Source organism: Mus caroli, unplaced genomic scaffold (assembly GCF_978045245.1).
Source record: "Mus caroli unplaced genomic scaffold, Mus_caroli_1 scaffold_13, whole genome shotgun sequence".
Taxonomy (NCBI): domain Eukaryota; kingdom Metazoa; phylum Chordata; class Mammalia; order Rodentia; family Muridae; genus Mus; species Mus caroli.
The window spans coordinates 45,190,206-45,210,587 of NW_028227268.1; the positions used below are offsets into that span (position 1 = coordinate 45,190,206).

General features: G+C 53.1%; 2 protein-coding genes across 4 annotated transcripts; one reads left to right on the forward strand and one right to left on the reverse strand.

Moving 5' to 3' along the window:
* Positions 1 to 454: 454 nt before the first annotated feature.
* Positions 455 to 1,551, reverse strand: LOC147001453 (uncharacterized). Its single transcript, XM_085829807.1, has 2 exons — positions 1,111 to 1,551; positions 455 to 635 (listed from the first exon to the last, which is right to left on the reverse strand). The coding sequence occupies exon 1, from the start codon at positions 1,549 to 1,551 to the stop codon at positions 1,144 to 1,146; it is 408 nt and encodes a 135-aa protein (XP_085685933.1). The 3' UTR covers positions 455 to 635; positions 1,111 to 1,143.
* Ankrd13b (ankyrin repeat domain 13B) lies at positions 1,409 to 20,381 on the forward strand. 3 transcript variants are annotated; one of them, XM_029483927.2, is made up of 15 exons: positions 1,409 to 1,677; positions 13,466 to 13,601; positions 13,704 to 13,828; positions 13,912 to 13,957; positions 14,505 to 14,648; positions 14,734 to 14,923; positions 15,001 to 15,067; positions 16,246 to 16,327; positions 17,209 to 17,273; positions 17,442 to 17,572; positions 17,685 to 17,842; positions 17,976 to 18,128; positions 18,240 to 18,403; positions 18,474 to 18,550; positions 18,982 to 20,381. In XM_029483927.2, the coding sequence occupies exons 1-15, from the start codon at positions 1,564 to 1,566 to the stop codon at positions 19,379 to 19,381; spliced, it is 2,052 nt and encodes a 683-aa protein (XP_029339787.1). In that variant the 5' UTR covers positions 1,409 to 1,563; the 3' UTR covers positions 19,382 to 20,381. The 3 variants fall into 3 exon arrangements, with proteins under 3 accessions (XP_029339787.1, XP_021032841.1, XP_085685930.1); XM_021177182.3 differs by having other exon boundaries at positions 19,037 to 20,381; XM_085829804.1 differs by having other exon boundaries at positions 18,767 to 19,109.
* Position 20,382: the final 1 nt, after the last annotated feature.

The window sequence follows — 20,382 nt, forward strand, 5'->3', positions numbered from 1 at the left end:
GTTTGCAAGCTTTTGCTGTCACTTCCCACACAAACACTCTCTAGATTGTTGTTCTAAGTCGGGTTGGCCAGGAATTCCTTATTTCTGCCTTGAGGTGGGCTGGAGGAAGGCAACATGTTCGTTCCTACCACCTGTCTCAGGCTGGTTGAAGGAGAGAGGGGCCTTTTTCAGGCAGTTCATACCCTTAGCTCATCCCATGAGGTAGTATCTGATCCCAGTTTAGAGGTGAGTGGGCCGAGAAACTCTGAAGGATAAGCAATTTGTTTAAGATCAAGCAATTGTTACGGTATTTAAATACAACTCTCTTGACATTTTCTCTCCCAAGGCATCTTGGTCCTTTTACCATTTGCAGGTGGCCGCCACAGAGGCCAATTTGTCTTTGACCACACTCTCTGCAAGGACTCCTTGTGGAAGCGCTTGTCTCTCTGCTCTTTCAGGAAGCAGGCAATCTGGACTCAGTCATTTCCCTTAGGCAGGGACCCACATGGGATGGAGGTGGGGAAGTGCCACCTGCTGCTGTCTTTGCTCAACCTCATCCTGGTTCTTGCTGAGCCATGAAGGGGAAAGACTGTCTTCTTCGCCTCATTAGACATTCTCTTTTCCAACGTGATGTGTGGAAGCTGGGGTTTAATTTTCTGAGAGAGCAAAGATTTGAGAAATATTTCGATTCTCAGACCCCTGGCTGCTTCAGTGACCCTTGGTACTGATGCCCTGCATCTCTCTTATGGTCACTCTTTAGTCACTATGAATCTAGATGCCTCTTTACCCTCCCTGGGACCCAAGCTCACTTCTACAGGCCATAGACCCCCGACCCAACGCTTCAGGTCAGCCCTAAAAGCCTCCCCCATTTCCTTGCAAAAGGCAAAATGCCAAAGGGTGGAGGCGCGCCCCAACCCACTTGGCATCCAAGTAAGGCCTTCGCTTCGGCCGGGTTTGACTCTCTGTCCACCCTCCCAGGAAATCAGTTCCAGACCATCTCTGGTCATCCGAAACGCACGGTTCTACCAGGCGGACTACAAGCCCCATGATGCTGCGGGGCCGAGCTGTAACTAGCCCAGCTCGGCGCACCCGGGTCCCCTCCTCTCTTCCCCGCATCCGCTTGTCCCTCACCGTCCGCTCGGGCTGAGGGCCGGGCTATGCGGCTTAGGGGAGCCGGAGGGTGCGGGCGCGCGTCCCTGCGGCGGCGGCGGCGGCGGCGACCCGGGGGCCGGCGCCCCGAGCGCCCCCGCTCCAGCTGCGGGTCCCTGCTCCCTCCGCCGAGAGGCGTCTTTGTGTGCGGGGGTGTGGGAGGGGAGGCGCGAGACCGCGTGCCGCCGAGTGCCCGCTCCCTCCCAGGGCAGGTGGGGGCTGCTCCGCGCCTCCCGCCGCCGCCTCCCGAGGACGCCCGCCGCCCGCACCACGCCGGGCGCGCCGCCCCCGCCCGCCGCCGCCGCTCGCACATGCCCGAGCCGCAGCCCCGCGAGCAGACAGCTCCGGCCGTCCGCCCCGCGGCCCCGGGCCCGGGTTCCCGCGCCGTCCCTCCCCGCGGGCCGGGCGCCGCGGCCCCGGCATGAGGAGCGGGCGATGATCCCCGCCAACGCCTCCGCCAGGAAGGGGCCCGAGGGCAAGTACCCGCTGCACTACCTCGTGTGGCACAACCGCCACCGGGAGCTGGAGAAGGAGGTCCGCGCTGGCCAGGTAGGAGCGCCGTCGGGGACCATGGCCCCGCACGCCCGCGCGGCGTGGGGAGGGGACGCGGCGCCGCCTGTCCCGCCTCCCCGTCTAGTTTGCAGCGCTTCTTTGTTTGCAGCTGCGGCTTTTGTGCTTGTTGACCTGAAGTGGGTGATGGCAGCAGCCCTCGCCTGCTTCTCTGGTTCCAGGACCGGTGGCCCACACGTGTTCCGGGCTCTCCGAGACTGGTGTGGAGGGACCCTGTGTTCTTCTCCGTTGGGACTTGAAGGGATTCCAGGGAGGGGTTGTCGGTTCTGTCTGTGCTCCATGTGGTGGGAGAGTCCACCCCACTAGATCTAGACGCGACATGACATCCGGCGTGAATGTGCAGGGACGGGAAAGGCCTGCGTGGGGAGGGGGCCCACATAAGATCGGGGAACAAGCTGTGTTGCACCCTCGGGCATTCCAGCCCCACCCAGTGCCCTCTCACTTCCTGGTGAACCAGGTCTCTGTTTGTTTAGAGTGGACAGAGCCTATGGGTGCTTCAGATGCCAGCCCTGGCTTCGGAACCAGGAGTGAGAAAGACCCTATTGGGATGCTCCGGAGGGCCTTGTCCAGGTGCTGAAAGGCGCTCTCCTGCCTCTTGGTGCTAGGGCCTACCTTCTCACCGTGGAGGAAGCCAGGGGGCCATAGGAAGGACTTGAGGTCCTGCACAGAACAGGGATTCCTTGCTTTCTGCCAATCAGAGAAACCTGTGGGTCAGACAGCTTTGGGTTGGGCAGCGACTTCAAAGAAGCCGGGGAGCTAGAAGTGGTAGTGCATGCCTGTAGTCTCAGCACCGGGGAGGCAGAGGCAGGAGGATTGTCACAAGTGTAAGGTCAGCTGGTGGACTTCATGTTGCAGAGCAGCCAGGGCTACATAGTGAGACCCTGTATCTGAAAACCCAGGAAGCCTGGGGGATGGTTTCTCGGCCATTCTTCAGGACAAAGGTGGGTGCAAAGTCACCAGTAGACCTCAATTCTGCCTTGCCACCCCAGCTGGCAACTGGCAAAGCAGTCACGGTGCCAACATTACCCTCCACCCCCTCAGGCGAAGCAGTGGGCAGAGCTGGGCCCAGGCTACCCTGGGTTGCTTAAAGATTCAAATTTGAAGGCTTGATTAGGGTCTGAAGCTTAGGGATTGTAGGTCCACTTCCTACATCGTGGTAGCTCAGTGCGAAGACCTGTGTAATTCCCAAGGGAAGGGGCCAAGGCTGGACATTAGACTGTGAAGCAGAGAAGGTTAGACCGTCTGACATTCACTCCCAGCCTCCAGACCAGTACAGCACTCGACTCTGCATTGCATCCCGCTTAATAATAACATAACCTGGGCCTGCAAGCCTCCGGGCTGGCCTAGGGGTTCACTTCCTTTCTGCCTCTGCTTCCACCAGGTCTCCCCAAGTTAGTTTATCCGTCATAAAGGCTTTGTAAAGACAGGAGGTCAGAGAGCCTGGGAAAGCAAATACAAGGTACCAAGGCCTGCCCTGGAGGAGATTTGGTTCTGGGATTACAGTGTGAGGAAGACAGGACGTAAAGATCCAATCCTGCTTTCTCTGGCTGTTCTTCATTTTCCTTGCCTGAGGAAGTCCCTAAAGATCTAGGGATTGTTAGAAGGCTAGAAACTGAATCCTCAGACTGTCTCAGCTCTACTCCCTTATCCAAAGGGTGTGGGTGGTCCTTTTCCTAAAACTAGAGAGGAGTGGAACGTTTCAGAAAAGGGCTTTATCATCAAGACCTCTGCTGACAGACCTCAAGTCAGCCATCTTGCCGGCGAAGTTGGACTGGGGAGCTGCTGAGGTCATGGTAGCCAGGGCTGTTTAGATGTTCCTCTCAAGCTCTGGCTTCCATAGTAGCTAGGTACCATGCTCACCCTGGTGAGTTAATATCACATTGAAATGGACACCAGCCTTTGCCTGTTCTTGATCCAGGCCAGGAGAATATAGGGCACCGGTTACATTAACTCTTGTTCATCCACGGGGATTCCAAGCAAGGTATTCTCCTGCCCTCCAGAACACCAGGAAGCACCATGTCAGTCAGCCTGGATGGGAGAGCCCCTGGCTGTACCCGAGTCCTGGGGCTGACCGAGAGTGACATTTGTATTCAAATGTGCGCTTTCTCATTTTGGGGGCATTATGATGTCCTCTCAGGGGACAAACCTGGGGGTGAGTGACCTGAGGTCATTATTAGAACACCCCTGCAGACTCTTAGCATCCAGGTGGTGTGTGGGGGTCCCTGACCTCAAGAGCTCCTGGCACAAGCCACCGTAGAAACCCGCCAGGCTTTTCCTCAAGCACTTGGCAGCTTGGTCCTTGGTCCTTGCTTGGCATAGCTGCTTTTGCGTTGCTCCAACAAAGGCCTGCAGAGGCCTCCCGTGGGCAGGCCTGGCAATGCTGGCTGGCTGAGTAGGGCCAAACAGAGAGCTTTCAGAGTGGCTCAGCTCCTGGGGGCTCTTCTGGGAGTGGTGAGCAGTTAAGAGGTGCTGGGCCTGGAAGGAACCTAGCCGGAGCCTGGCGCCCTGCCAGGCAGGAGAGCTGGTGGTTGGAAGCCGTTTATGTCACTTCTCTTTAGCCTGGCATGGCCCAGGTTCTGGAGTCATGAGTTCCCTCAGGGTGAGGGGACAGGGATGGCCCCGGGAGTAGGATTGTTTTCCTCATAGCAAGGATTTTGTAGGGGGTCCTACTATGGCCTTGGGAATCATTGGGTTTTGTATGTTTTTTTCTGGGGCTGCCTCTGTCATGGCCCTTCGTCCGGCTTTCTCCATTCATCTTTCCCACTTAGAGCTCAGTGAGATGGGGTTGTGTGGCCCTGCTAAAAGTACCAGTTATGGGGGCAGGGGAGATGGCTCAGTGGCTAAGAGCACTGGCTGCTTTTCCAGAGGACCTGGGTTCAATTCCCAGCACCTATATGGCAGCTCACAAGTGCCTGTAACTCAAGTTCCAGGGGATCTAACACCCTCACACAGACAAACATGCAGGCAAAATACCAATGCACACGACACGAATAGAAAGAAGTACCAGTTATGATGGGAACCTCGGAGGAGACACCTAGTACCTGCCCTCAGTACAGTAGGTAGTCCTGGGTGTGGGCTAACATCACAGTTAGTAAGCTAGGAAGGTCAGCAGAGAGAGCCACAAACCTCAAAAACATCCATTCATGCAAATCAATGAGTTCTGGGATGGAAGAAAGGAAGGGTCACAGAGGGATGGAAGGGTGGACAGTCAACCCCCCTCCCCACACCCCTTCCCTGTGACCACAGTTCTCCTGTACCCCATGCACTCTGAGAAGACACCCTCAACCCTCATCACCCTTGAGTCAGCTCAGGCATGCCCGTCCCTATGCCCCATGTTAGGTGGCAGCTCTCAGAAGCAATGACAAAATCAGACTCCATCCATTTTTCCTAGGACTGGGGAGGAGAGGTGGGTGGGCAGCAGGGGAGAGAGAGGAGGCCCAGTGGCCAAGGCTCTTGGAGCTCCCGCCCTTCTCAGTGCTCAGACTTACTGTATATTTGGCAAGCGTTTTTAAGGCTTTACTTGACAAACGGTTTCTGTCCATGCTGAAAGAGTTTGAAAAACACCCCGCTAGTGCGTGTGGGTGTTTAGACTGAGTGTGCCCTTACCAAGCACACGTTACACAAGTGAACTCCTAGAGGGCTAGACAGCAGCTAGACACACCTGAGCCTGTGCTGTTAGGGGTGCACAGGTTCAGGGGTGTAGGTAGGACGAGCATGCTTTCTTCTGGAGCCTGTGTGTACCAGTGTGCGTGTGCACAGGGGTGCTGCTCGTGGGTGGGGGGCAGGGGAACTTCTGCCCAGGGAGCCCCAGCCCTTAAATCTAAAGACTTCTGCTATGATTCTCTCTGAGCCTGCTGGGTCCAGGAGGCTCTACTCTCTCTGTGGGGAGGGCGGGTGTTGGGTTTCATGGAAACCTTTTCATTGCGGCAATTAAACAAACAGCTGTGAGCTTTTGCAGAAGAAATTAATGAATTCTCCCACCTGGGTCCAGGGCAAAGTGCCACTTGTGCTGTAGGCCTTGCTCTGGATAGGAGGGGAGAGCGGCTTTAGGGTCTGGGTGGATGCATGGGGGTCCAGATGAGCCCTGGAATCAGTGTTGCCTGAGGGCAGATGATGGGAACAGTCTGAGGAGTTGGATAGGGAAAGGCGTCCACCTTGCAGATCTAGTCTGCAGAGCTGAGAGCTGAGGCCCACAGGGGCCCTGGGACCAGGCAGGGTGCCTGCTGGTTCCCTGTGGCCTTGTTAGCTACCTTAGCAAGAGCATCGAGGGAAGGGTGGGGGATGCCCAGTAGCTCACCTGCAACCCAGGGAGAAGTACCTGTTGGATTGTTTGAAAAATTTATTCGCCTCTTTGAAAAAAAATTATTACTAGTTGGAGAAATGGCTCAGTGCTTAAGAGTACTTGCTGCTCTTGCAGAGGACCTGGGTTCAGTTAACCTCCCCACCCCCACCCCCCCAAAAAAATAAACCAAAACCCCCACATGGTAACTCACAACCATCTATGAGCAGTTCCAGGGACCCAGTACCTTTTTTCTGGCCATCTTCACAGGCACGAAGAATACACACAATGCCCAGACATACATGTAGGAAAAACATCTCCAGACAAGTAAAAAAGTAAAAAACAAAGAAAAAGAAAATTTTAGCTGGGCAGCGGTGGTGTGAGTTCGAGGCCAGCCTCATCTACAGAGCAAGTTCTAGGATAGCCAGGGCTACAAAGAGAAACCTAGTCTCGGAAACAAAAAACAAAAAAGAGAAAATGTTATTACACTCATCTATATGTGTGTGTGTGTGTGTGTGCGCGCACATGCATAAGCGCATGCCACAGCAGAGATGCCAAGCCCTGAGCCCGTTTGTGTTTTGGAACCGAGTTTTAAGGTATGTTTATGCCTGTGTGAGTGCACCACTGCCAGCATACCTGGCCTTGAAATGCTCTTTTAAAAAAAGATTTATTTTTATTTGTGTGTGTCTGCGATTCTGGGATGCCAGAAGACACACCAGGTCTTGGAGCTGGACTTACAGGTATTCGTGAGCACCTGACGTGGATGTTGGTCCTCACGATGGGACATCAACGCCATGAACCACTGGACAGTCTGCCTCTCATGCCTCCAGATGTCTTATTTTTGACAAGTGAATTCATTTCCATGGTTTAAAATACTTAGTTGTTTATAGGAGGTTTCCTTTTTAAGTTAAAAATATTTATTTTATTTTAAAATTGTGTGTCTGCATGTGGGTATGTGCCGTGAGTGCAGGTGTCTGAGGAGGCTGGAGCAAGGCGGGAGCCCCTCTGGGGCTGCTCAGTCTGGGCGTGGCCTCCAGAGCAGTGCTTTCAGCACCCACTCTCTCTCCCCAGCTCTTGGGTTTCTACTGAGACAGCTTCCTGTCTTCCACTACTCACCGCGTGTACTCACTGGGCTCACCTCTGTAATTACAAATACTTCCAGAAGTATATCTCTTGGTTTATCACTCATGCTTTTTTATATTATCATTACTCTCTCTTGACCCTCGATGTAGTCATCTGTGCACTTATTTAACAAATGTGCATTAGCCACTGGTTACATGCCAGATGCTGTCCAGGGCCTGAGAAGACACCGATGAGCAAAATAGGCAGGATCCAGCCTTGCAGCGTGCAGAGCCTGGGTGAGGGACACTGAGAGCAAACAAGCCTGGGGTGCTGCAGAGATTGAGACAGGATAAGGGACAGCGGAGAGATAAGCAGCAACTGTCACCTCAGGTTGGTTGTCGGGGCAGACTATGCTAAGGATGTGACATTTGGTGGCAACCAAATGTGAGAAAGAAAGGTTCTATAGGCACTCGGTTTGTTTGTGTTGCTGTGACAGAATTCCTGATGGCTTAGGGCTGTGGCCCTGTGGTACAGCACTTGCCTAGCAGACAGCAAGACATACCCTGGCTTTGATTCCCCACACCACCAAAACAAAACAAGAACCCTTTAGCATAACTGAAGACTTCACAAGGAAAAGGGGTTGTTGCAGGTCACAGTATCCATAACTCTGGGAACTGGGAAGGTCAAAGGGGAGAGTTCAAGGAACACAGAGGTAACATCTGGCCCCGACCACCAGGCTGTGCCACAGTGCAGTGAAGAAATCAGGGCATACAGAAGGAGCACCCGGGTGGGATGGGGCGGAGAGCCAGGAAGCTCAACTCATGTGATAGTGACCAATTCTTGTGCGAGCTGATTCAGTCCCCTGAGACCCGACCTGCTCTTCCCAGGGTGGTGCCCACGCCTGAATCACCACCCTGTGGGCCACAGCTCTCAGAGATCCACTGCCTTTTTATCCTGATGTATGAGGAGGGACTGGGCTTCCAGCACATAAATCTTTGGGGGACAAATCATAATATTGGGGTATCCAAGGGATCATTTCTAAGATGACAAAGCAGTCTTGTAATAGGAGTGGTTGTGGGAGGGCGGAGGGTGGGCGAGGTAAATGAGTTTCAGAAGTCCAGGGCTAGGGTTCTGCACTAGTACACAAAAACCCACTGGAGAGCTTTGTGCTAAGGTGTGTCAAGTCCTGAGCAAATTTCGTTTCATTCATTTTATTTATCTTATTTTATGTCTTGAGTGTTTGGCCTGCCTGTACGTATGTGTATCACATACACGCCTGGCATCCTCGGAGGTCAGAGGAGACCATCAGACCCACTGGGATTGGAGTTACTGGTTATTGTGAGATACGATTTAGGTGCTGGGGACCAAATGTGGCTCCTCTACAAGAGCAGCGCATGTTCTTAACCATTGAGCCGCCTCTCTGCTTTCCCTGTGTTCAGTTTCCCTGTGTTCAGTTCAGTTTGGAGGCATGAGAGAGGTGACATGAAGAGAGATGGGGAGACTGAGATGCCATGTGAAAGGTCCGTGGCTGGGAGCAGCGTGGTGGCCTGAGTGCTGGGAACTGAGGGAAATCTAGGTCTATGCTGAAGGCTGAGCCTACAGGTTATGCTAGTTGGTTGGTTAAATATGGAGGGTGAAGGAAAGAGAGGACATACAGGTTTTTATTTTTAAAGGTTTAATCTCTCTCTCTCTCTCTCTCTCTCTCTCTCTCTCTGTGGTGGGGGTATGAGTATGCCACTGTACATGTGTTGAGGTCAGAGGACAATTTTGGAAGTCACTTCTCTCCTTCGGCACGCAGATCCTTGAGATCGGCCTTGGGTGATTAGGTTTGATGGCAGGTGCCGTTACCTGCAGAGCCGTCTTGCCGCAAGCCTGTGCTGTACGGCTTAACCTGAATATGCAGTGAAGGGAGGCGCTGTCCACTGTGAGAGGAGCCAGGGGCAGCTGTACGGGAATGAAGCACGCCAGGGAAGGTGCAGAAGATGCTTCCCAAGTGAGCACAGGGCATGACAAAGACCTGAGTCACAGGAGGCCGGGGGCTCTCAGTCTGAGAACTCAGTCATCATCCCATCTTTTCCTGAGGGTGCAAATTGCTGCCCCCACCAAGGTCCTTTCACTGCCTGCAGAGGCAGTCCCCACCCCACCCCCCACCCCCAGCATCCCATTGTCTATTCCGGTTGGTTTCACAGTGGACACTTTGTCTCCAGTGGCTAGTCCCATGTGGCTGCAGGGATACTTGTGAGGATGGGGCCTAGAGCTCACTGACATATAGGACAACTGGGCATCATGGGAACTCCAAACATCTCTATTAAGAGGTCATTGGGGCCATCACTTCCTCCAAGGAAGAACTCTAGCATACCTGGGTGGAGGGGTGGGGAGGTGGAAAGAAGACACAACTGCGTTCTGGCTGCTGATAACTTGGATCCAGTGGAAGGGGCACCAGTGTTGTGGCTTCTAACCTTGTCCTTTGCTGTGGTCAGTGTCCCCAAGTCCAGCACACTTCCTGTTGGGGTGACCTGGCTTGCTGTTCTGGGTTCCCTCCCCAACTGTGGACGTTGGCTTCCTCTGTTACACTAAAGTCAGAAGTGATTCTCAGCCGCCGTCCATCTTCTGAAGATGTGTTGAGATTCTCATCTGCTGACATCTCTTTATTCTTGTGGGTTTTAAATATTTTACTGACATTCTTATACTTGCAAATGTAACATTTTTGGCGTTCTCCACTCCTTTGTGTAGATCCGTGTCTCCATCTGGTATCATTTTCTTCCCACCTGACCATTTCCACACATCTCCTGGCAGTCGGTTCTCTTAGCTGTGGCCCACCACAGAGTCTCCATTTCCCCTCTGTTTTGGAAAAGTATTTTCATAAGGTATAGAGTTTTACGTGGAGTTTTCCTTTCCTCCACCCGGGCACTGTGGGCTTTCACTGCTGCCTTTGGGCTTCCACTGAGAGGCAAGAGAGAGGCGCTTTTCTTGTCCCACTGATCCAGGCCTCTCTTTACTGCTGTTTAGGGGTTCCCTGTTAGCGCCTTCCCAGTCTGACTGGTGGTGAGGGGTCTGGCATCAGCTGATTATGGGGACATTGTGTTTCTCTGTTCTGTAGGTTTATCTTCGTAGTCATTTTCACAACAGATTGCCCCCAAAATGGATGAGTTAAAACGAAAACTTACGGTTGAGTGTAGGAGTGCATGCCTTTGATCCCAGCACTTGGGAGACAGGGGCAGGTGGACCTCTGTGTATTCAAGGCCAGCCTGGTCTACAGAGCAAGTTCCAGGACAGCTAGGGCTACATAGTGAGACCCTGTGTTGAAAAACAAAAAACAAAACCCCAAGACAAAAGACCCAAAATTTACTCTCTCAGAATTCTTTTTTTTTTTTTTTTGGTTTTTCGAGACAGGGTTTCTCTGTATAGCCCTGGCTGTCCTGGAACTCACTTTGTAGACCAGGCTGGCCTCGAACTCAGAAATCCACCTGCCTCTGCCTCCCGAGTGCTGGGATTAAAGGCGTGCGCCACCACGCCCGGCTTCTCTCAGAATTCTTAAGTGTCAGTAAGAGGCATATGCCTTCCACATCTCTAGAGGAGACCCAGTCCCTGCCTGTTCCGACTTCCTGTAGCACCAGGCACCCATTGCCTATGGTTGCATACCCTTTGTTTCTATTTCTTTGTGTTCTGTGACGACATTAGTCATCGGATTCTGGGGCCATCACGACAATTAATGGTGATGACACCTGGAGGTCCTTGACATAGGACTACAGATGTCACACTGGGTGTGGATCAAGGATCCAAGACTAGCCTTAGCTACCTCCTGAGTTCAAGGCCAGCTAAGGCGATGTCTTAACTCCTCCCTCCTACAATAACAACACCCAACCGAGGAGGGGCGAGGGGAGAGCAGCTTCAGTGTCAGCTTGGGCTTCATAGCGCAGGCTCACTCAGAAGTCAGCAAAAGAAAACTCCAAAAATCCCAAACTCAACCATATTGCACCACTGTCTGATTTCTGAGTGTCTACTGAATGCTCTTTCCTCTTGATTACAGACCGTATTTTCCATGGTGTGTGTAGTAATTTTTGAAGGGTGGCTGCTTTTTAAATGACATTGAGTTGGGATTTAATAAAGGTTTAAATATGAGAGTTAAGGGAAAGAGAGGCACGTCGCAGAAAGTAAGACGCACCAGAGAGCGTGTGTGGTTGGTTTTGGAGACAGTCTCCTTACATGGTCCAAGCTATGAACTGTTACCTTTGCAGCTTGTCTGTTGGGATTACAGGTCTGAGCCACCGCATCCTGCATCATATTCCATCTTCCAAGTTTTGACTGGAGGTTGGATATGCAGATACATATTAAATACCTACATTTTGTCTTCCTTTAAAAAGTAGTGGTTCTCAACCTTCCTAATGCTGCCACCTTTAATAGAGCCCCTCATGTTGTGGGACTCCAATCATAAAATTATTTTGTTGCTATTTCATAATTGTAATTTTGCAACTGTTACAAACCATAATGTAAATTTCTGATATGCAGGATATCTGATATGCAACCCCCAAGGAGTCTCAACCTCCTGGTTGAGTGAGAATCACTGCTTTAATGAATTTTAGGCCTCCTTTTAGCAAATTAATTACTTGCAAATGAGTGTGACTCTTTGGATGCTAACTCTTTTTTTTTTAATTTTTTATTAGATATTTTCTTCATTTACATTTCAAATGCTATCCCGAAAGTTCCCTATACCTTCCCCCTGCCCTGCTCCCCTCCCCACCCACTCCCACTTTTTGGCCCTGGTATTCCCCTGTACTGGGGCATATAGTTTGCAATACCAAGGATACTAACTCTTAATCTGTTTGAGTGAGTCTAGGTTAGCCTCTTCTCTAGGACGGTTTATCCCTACTCAGAAGGGTCACAGAACATCTGGAGTCTACTAAATAGATGGGCAAATCAACAGACTCTTCCGAGCGTGCTTGAGCATGAATAGTGGCCCTCAGCGAGCTTTGTCCACTCCTCTGTTTTGTAGAATCTTGTAGTTTTACTGTGCACATAAGAGGTTTGGTAGAATCAGTGAAGACCCAGAACATTCCCTGTGCAAAGGAGCAGCCCTGCTCTCTCCTCCCTACTTCCCCCTTGTTCTCTCTTCCCTTCTCCCACTCTCCCTCCTAATTTCCTCACAGCCATGCTTTCCCAGGACTTTGCATCTTACTGCTCTTCCTTCTTTGGATTCCTGTCTGTCTCCACAAAGTCTGCTGCTCATCGCCCTCTCTGAGTAGCATCCTAGGATGTTCCTTCAGGTAGAAGTCCTGGGAAGCCACCACGTCAGGGGTCCCAGTCAGAGACACCTGTTGTCAGTTGTCTGAAAACAATTTCTTTCATGTATTTTGAAGCAATAGTGACCCTGTCCACGTTCAGTATAGTTTTTGTTACGTCGTCTTGGTTGGGAGAGAAGCCCTTCAGTAAGGGTTTGGAAAGGTATTACCAAGCATATGGTCAACTCACTGAATTGAACTAGAAGTTCAAACTCTTGAGAAATACTTAAATATTTATGTTAAACACATATTTTTAAAATGTATTTATTATTATACACAAGTACACTGTAACTGACTTCAGATGCACCAGAAGAGGGCATCAGCTCTCATTACCATTGGTTGTGAGCCATTGGTAATTTTGCTGGGATTTGAACTCAGGAGCAGTCAGTGCTCTTACCTGCTGAGCCATCTCGCCAGCCCCAACACATAGGCTTTTTACAACACAATGTAGTTGTGTGTAGTGGATTATCATTCCTGAGACCATAGGATTTATGCAAAATGTTGATTCATGAGCCCAAAGGCATCACACAGGGCTCTGAAGTTGTGTAGTAAACTCCTTCAGCACTACCAGTGTTGAAAGAGGGGAGGTGTTGCGCACTATGTAGTGCAGGCTAGCCTTGAACTCACAATCTTCCTGCTTCAGCCTTCCCAGTGCTGGGATTATGCCTGTGTGTACTACCTGCTGTGTAGGTCTCGTCCTAGCTGTTTGCCAACTGGTACTCAGTGGTCATGCCAACACGGTAAATTGCATGTGCTTCTTGACAGTGTGGTCTGAGACCACTAGGAGGGTTTCACCATAGGCATGCAACCTCCTTGGCTAGCAGCACTTTGGATGGACCGCCATTCAGTCTCTGCCCTGCTTTCCACAGGAGGCCACGATACCAGGTGGATAACTAACTCTATGTGGGGGCCTAGCGGACAGGAAGGAAAGTCCCCACTTCCCCCTCCCAGCGTCCTTTCTTCCTTGTCTCCTGTGCCCCTCTCCATTCTCCTGGCATAGCTCATCATGTCGGTCTCTCTCGTGGCCTTGTGAGCCGGACCAGGTGACATGGCCAGAGAGCTGCGGCCAGCCTAGGTCCATGGCCAGCCTAGGTCCATGTCAGGTTCCTCCGAAGTAACCAGGGCTCCATCTCAACTCCTTCCACAGGTGGACATTGAACAACTAGATCCCCGAGGCCGGACTCCTCTGCACCTGGCTACCACCCTGGGGCACCTGGAATGTGCCCGTGTGCTCTTGGCACATGGTGCAGATGTGGGCAGGGAGAATCGCAGTGGTTGGACAGGTGGGCACCCTTGTTTACCTTAGTCCTGCACCCAGTGTCAGCCACTCACCGGAAGTGGGCTGAAGGCTTACCCTGTGATATCATCCCCACCACGCCCCCCAGTGCTGCAGGAGGCTGTGAGCACCAGGGACCTTGAGCTGGTGCAGCTGGTGCTGCGATACAGGGACTACCAGCGGGTGGTGAAGCGACTGGCAGGTATCCCCATGCTCCTGGAGAAGCTACGAAAGGTGAGGCCGGATCTCCACCTGCCGACTGTGGCCCTGTGTCCTGATCTAGTGCCAGCTCAGCCCCTGTCTCTGTCCTCCTCCAGGCCCAGGATTTCTATGTGGAGATGAAGTGGGAGTTCACAAGTTGGGGTAAGAGGGGCTGAACTTGACCCGGGGACTCTGAGTTCACTGTGCCCTCCCTGGAGTGTGGTTCCATGCTCTTCCTGGGGCTCCCTCTCACCTAGCCTCAGCTCGGTGCCAACTTCCAGCTAGGTCTTTCCAGGTTGCCCCAGATACTGTCATGATTCCACTATGATTTCTTTTCCTCTGTAATGGTTTGCTTATTTAGTGCCTGTTGTTGGTGTAAGGTAAAGTCCAACAGGCGGAGGACTTACCTTGTTCAGTGTTGTATCACCAATGCCTGGCATGGGTTTGGTGGTCAGTAAATACCTGTTGAAAGCTTGGATGAGGTTGAATGGTGGCATGAATGCACCGTGGGTACTAGAGACAGCGTGAGCGAGCCATCCCCATGCCCAGCCTTAGATTGCTCAAATCTCCGTTAGGGGTGGTGATGAAGGAAGAACCTCTCCCGGGTGAGCTCCCCTAGTTCTTTTCCAGCTGTACCGCCAGCTCCAACGCCTGTGCCCTGAGCTGGCCCAGGAAGCTGAAGTCCTTTCTGACCTTCCCTTCCACCCAGTGCCTCTGGTCTCCAAGATTTGCCCTAGTGACACATACAAAGTGTGGAAGAGTGGGCAGAACCTGAGGGTAGACACCACGCTTTTGGGCTTTGACCATATGACCTGGCAGAGGGGGAATCGCAGCTTCGTCTTCAGAGGTCAAGGTCAGTGAGGCAGTAAGTCAGGCAGGGTGGGAGACAGCGGACAGCCCCAGACCGACCTGACCCCTGGGCTGTTCCCTGGTGGCAGACACAAGTGCTGTGGTCATGGAGATTGACCATGACCGCCGTGTGGTGTACATGGAGACCCTAGCGCTGGCCGGGCAGGATCGGGAGCTGCTGCTGGCTGCCGCCCAGCCCTCGGAGGAACAGGTGCTGAGCAGGCTTACTGCGCCTGTTGTCACCACACAGTTCGACACCAAGAACATCTCCTTTGAGAGGTGAGCTGGTGTAGCCTGGGTGGCCAGGAGCCAGCCCGATGGGCCACTCTTTCACCTGGACCACTCTACCTCCCCAGGAACAAGACTGGCATTCTGGGCTGGCGCAGCGAGAAGACAGAGATGGTGAACGGGTATGAGGCCAAGGTGAGCACACTCCTGATCCACTTTCCCCAGCCTGTGGGTGCAGAGGCAACCCAGCATGGAGGAAAGGCAGGAGACCAACAGGTTCCCCAGGAGAAGGCCGTTTGCAGAATCCTTAGGGTAGTCACATCCAAGGCTCTGTTTGGACATGCTGTATGGGTGCAGAGAAACTTGTACCACCCTCATTTCCTCCTCACAACAGGCAGATGCTCTTATCCCCACTCTATAGATGAGGTGCTGAGCTTTCCCCATAGACCCCACTTAATCTTAAGCACTCCACCAAGCTGGGGTTGCCGGCTGTTATCCTGGCCTACAGATGAGGCCACGAGGATTGGAGTGGCTCACTGACCTAGTAGAGGCACCGAAGCACTTACAGGCTATGCGTACAATTGTAGGTAGCAGAGCTAGGGATCGTATCTTGGCCACCTGTCCTCAAGGCCAGGCCTCTAAAAACCTGTCACTGAGGAGCCGCACCTGCCCAGCACATGATGAATGAAGGAGCTGACACAGGCTTTAAGGCTCTGTACATGTTTCCTCCCTGGTCTGTATGCTCAGAGAAGAGGTCTCAGGTGTCTCGGCTATTGCATGCATCTCACTTAAAAAAAAATTTATTTTATGTATGTGAGTACACTGTAGCTGTCTTCAGACACACCAGAAGAGGGCATCAGATCCCGTTACAGATGGTTGTAAACCACATGTGGTTGCTGGGAATTGAACTCAAGACCTCTGGAAGAGCAGTCATTGCTCTTAACTACTGAGCCATCTCTCCAGCCCTGCATCTCACTTTTAAAACTGTCGAATTTCTTGTATTTCCAACTAGAATGTGGCTCTCAAAGGGGCAGGGACTGTTCTGGGTTGTTCGGCATTTGTATTCCTGATGCCTGCCTCAGTGGCTGGCATCTCACTGCTCTAAAACATCTGCCAGCCTGGGCTGGGCTGCAGCCTACTGGTAGAACACTTGCCTAGAGTACCAGGGGCACTGAGTTCAATCCCAAGCACCATTAAAAAGTTTGTTGAATGACTACAAATAAGTGGATGAATAGTTTACCGTATTTATTTGCTAATATACCTAGAGTCGGGGGCAAAGGTCCCCTCTAAGACGTTTATTGATGGGAGTGTTTGGAATTCCTTTGAGCGTGGGCACCAGAGCTGTCTCCAAACCTTTTTGTCTCTGTCCTTAGGTATATGGGGCCTCCAATGTGGAGCTCATCACCCGGACACGGACAGAGCATCTTTCAGAACAACATAAAGGCAAAGTCAAAGGTAATGAGCTTGAGGCAAATGAGGAGAGATGCTGTAGGATGGGAGGGACACCTCCCATCTGGGTGTCCCCAACAGCATCCCCTGGTAGCCCAGTGCCAGGATGGCTCAGACAGACAAACGGATTTCAATTCAAATAGCTGTGTAACATACTGCAAAGAAGATCCCAGGCCTCATTTGGGCTCCGGAATTGATTACTAATGTCTGTATTGCAGTTCGGAGAGAAATGTCATGCATACCATTCGGAGGCTAATCTAGTCATCTGTCTCAAAGCCTGGGTAGAAAAGTCAGGGAGCCTTGCCACTGAGTGTCTGCTTGTTTATTTCACACACATGCATTGGGCATCATTAACCTGTCTCAAGTGGATATAAGTAACTCCTACCAATACAAGAACAAAATGAAGTCATTAATATGGAAACATCTAATGGAAAGCACACACACACTCCCAAAGAGAAGAAGGGTGCTTTGCTGTCCACAGTCACCAACCTAGAGAGAGGCATGTTGGGAAGTTTCTTCTGAGCCTTAAGTGTTAATCAATCAATCCATTGATTGATTGATTGATTGATTGAGACAGGTCTCAAATTCTCACTATGTAACCCTGGTCTCAAATCCTTCATGCACCCAGGCTGGCCTCAAACTCACAGACATCCATCCTCCTTCAGTCTCCTGCGTGCTGCCATTAAGGTGCTACCTGCCAGGCCTGGCTTGGGTGTCCTTTCATTTTACCCAAGCTTGTAGTGATCCTGAGCCCTGTTCTCAAGAGTCCTCATCATTTTTAGGTGAAAGTGGCTAGGGATGTGGGGTGCAGGAGCTACCCACACCCCTACCCCAGGCACCCCCGTGTTGGGACTGCAGTATCCCTTGAGATCCCACATTCTTTCTAGGTTGTAAGACACCTCTGCAGTCTTTCCTGGGAATTGCTGAGCAGCACGGGGGACCCCAAAATGGGGTGAGTGAGTACCAGGGGTTTTATTGTCTTGAAGGGTGGGGATATGTCTTAGGAGTTTTGGGTGGTACCCTGCTTACTGTGACCTATGTGGAGAAAGCCATGTCAGCCCTATGCTGGGAGGTGGAGGGGATGGATCAGAGACTGAGGACTCCCTCCTGTGTGGTACAGACCCTGATCACGCAGACTCTGAGCCAAGCCAACCCCCCTGCCATCACTGCAGAGGAATACTTCAACCCCAACTTTGAGCTTGGCAACCGGGCCATGGGACGTCCCATGGAGCTGACCACCAAGACGCAGAAGTGAGGCACCCTGCTCTTCCTGGGGAGGGATGGGCAGGGCAGGGGTCCAGGAGGTGTTAGGAGGCCATGCCTTCCTACAGCTTCCCTTACCCCTTGGGATCTGGGGGACCAGGTTCAAGGCCAAGCTGTGGCTGTGTGAGGAGCACCCCCTGTCCCTGTGTGAGCAGGTGGCTCCCATCATTGACCTCATGGCTGTCAGCAACGCACTTTTTGCCAAGCTCCGGGACTTCATCACATTGCGCCTGCCTCCTGGCTTCCCAGTCAAGATTGGTAAGCCACCCACCCCACACCCCAGCCCCATTTCTCCTCAGCGGCTTGGAGAAGATGCGGTTTAGAGGCACTCTGGGGCCTAGATATGAGGGAGGGGCTAGATGACAGTGCCTAATAGCGTCCTTATCCTCAGAAATCCCGATTTTTCACATCCTCAACGCCCGCATCACCTTCGGGAACCTCAATGGCTGCGATGAGCCAGTGCCCTCGGTGCGAGGTAGCCCAGGCAGCGAGACGCCCTCCCCTGGCAGTGACTCTTCCAGCGTCAGCAGCTCCAGCTCTACCAGTGAGACTCTCCACTCCCCAGAGTCCTACCCTTCCCAAGCTCGGCTCCATTTCCCCCCAGACTCTAAGGGGTGAGCCCAGCCCACACCTGACCCCTGGCCCACGCCTCCAGCCTCCTGTCGTGCCTGTGAGATCTCCCCTGCACTGTTCGAGGCCCCACGTGGCTACAGTGTGCTGGGCGGCCAGCGAGAGGCTGCGCCTCGTGATGAAGATGATGACCTGCTGCGGTTTGCCATCCAGCAGAGCCTGCTTGAGGCAGGCAGTGAGTATGACCAGGTGTGTTCCCGATGCCACTCCAAGCTACAGCGACGGCAGGCAAGCCCAGCTAACAGGCTTTCCCCTACAGGTCACCATCTGGGAGGCGCTAACCAACAGCAAGCCAGGCACCCACCCCATGTCCTATGAAGGCCGCCGACAGGACAGGTCAGTGCCCACGAAGCCAAAGAGAACCTAGAGGTGCCTGTTCCCTCTCTTACCCCAGACCCACATGCACAGAGACCCTCACTAAGCCATCATACTGCACAGTGACACTGGAACCCTACTAGGCCCAGAGAACCCTCAGTGCCTTCAACAGGGCTCCACCTGGTATCGAGAACCCGTTATCAAGATGGCTTCTGCCAACCCCCTTTCCTGGCACAGGGAGGGTGGCCAATGCTCCAGGCATGTGCAGAGATCAGGGACCTAGCTCCCTGGACCTTCAGACCCTCAACAACAGACAGGTTGGCGGGACCTGGGATCTGCCATCACTGGGTGGGGCCAAGACAGCCCAGCGAGACTCATGGCTTCCCCAAGAGGGTGGCAAGCCTGCCCAGCCCTGGGACCTCCACGATGTCTCCTGCCCCGCTTACGAGCAGGTGTCCCAGGTGTGCCGGGAGCGGGGAGCGCTCGACAAATCCTCCCCGCCCCCAGGAGCGCCCCACCCACGCCGCAGCGCCAGCCTATGCCCCCCGCTCCAGTGCCCAGCCCTCGGCCCAGCCCAGGTCCCGGCTCCAGCAGCCATGTGTTCCGGAGCTACGACGAGCAGCTGCGGCTGGCTATGGAGTTGTCCGCTCAGGAGCAGGAGGAGAGGCGGCGGCGAGTGCGCCAGGAGGAGGAAGAGTTGGAGAGGATCCTGCGGCTCTCGCTAACCGAACAGTAGCGCCTCCTTCTGGGACCCTCGCCCACTCCACGCAGGACCCGGGTCTGCGCACCTGCCGAGCGGCTGCTGGAGTCTGGAGACATCGCATTGGGGGTGTAGCAGCGCATCAGGCTTGAGATGCCAGGGGGTTGATACAGGCGTGGAATAACTTTCCAGGCCAGAGCCCTAGAGGCGTGCTGGTCTCCCTGCTTTGCTGTATGGTGACCCCTAATCCGCTTCTCTGGGCTCAGATCTGTCCAAGGGCGGAGGCAGGTGGTATTGAAAAGGAAACGAATCCTTGAGAGGAGCACTGTCCCGTCCCTTGCTCCTTATGGCTGGTCCTTCTTCTTGCTCACTGACCCCTCTCTAGGACACTGTCCCTGAAGCCTTCGCATCTCAGCTCTTCACCCCTGGGAGGCAGCTGATCGCCCTGCGTGCTGTGTCGCGCTGCTTTGTCCCAGACACAAACCAGCACGTCAAGGGCCCAGCTCCTCCCCACCCCGGCATTTCAGCGTCAAGTGCACTTAGCGGGGTGCCCAGCCCCCCCCAGTCCCAACACCTGTCCTGTGTCTCAGGGTGGTCCTAGCTTCTCCTTAGGCAGCCAGGAATTGGAACCCCCATGCCCGCAGCACGTTTTTCTTATGATCAGGGAGTGTGCCTAAGGTGCCCCCTAGTTTGGGCAAGGCCTGGTTCCCTCACGGTGCCTTGGGGAATGGGGGCAGCATATTGGCTTGGGGGCAAGCACTAGAACCGACACAAAAGGGTTGATGAGGGCCCTGGCACCACTGTCACCACCCACCCCTTCCTACCAGCTGCTGCTAGCCCTCTGTGGTTGTGCACCCTTCTTGCCCCCATTCAGGGGCCGACTAACACCCTTTATCCAATGGTGCTAACCCCGGCTCTCCCTTTTCCACCCTACCCACCTAAAGAAGCACAGGCCCCACGAAGCAGGGGCCACACCCTTGTCCTGGGCTGCCTTCTGGCTAGCTGCTCTCTGCCAGGGGCTCAGAAGGGGCACAAAAGGGGGTCAAGAAAAGAGCAACAAAGCAAAATTGTTCTTCCTCTTCCCTTCCCTGATGCCAGGGGCACCAGACTGATTCTGAGGCACAAATAAAAGCGGTTTCAAACCAGATGCATT

Coding starts and splice junctions, on each gene's coding strand:
- LOC147001453 (XM_085829807.1), bottom strand. CDS start 1,551: ATGCCGGGGCCGCGGCGCCCGGCCCGCGGGGAGGGACGGCGCGGGAAC.
- Ankrd13b (XM_029483927.2), top strand. CDS start 1,564: ATGATCCCCGCCAACGCCTCCGCCAGGAAGGGGCCCGAGGGCAAGTAC. Junction 13,829..13,911: donor TCCTGGAGAAGCTACGAAAG/GTGAGGCCGGAT, acceptor GTCCTCCTCCAG/GCCCAGGATTTCTATGTGGA. Junction 13,958..14,504: donor GTGGGAGTTCACAAGTTGGG/GTAAGAGGGGCT, acceptor CCTTCCACCCAG/TGCCTCTGGTCTCCAAGATT.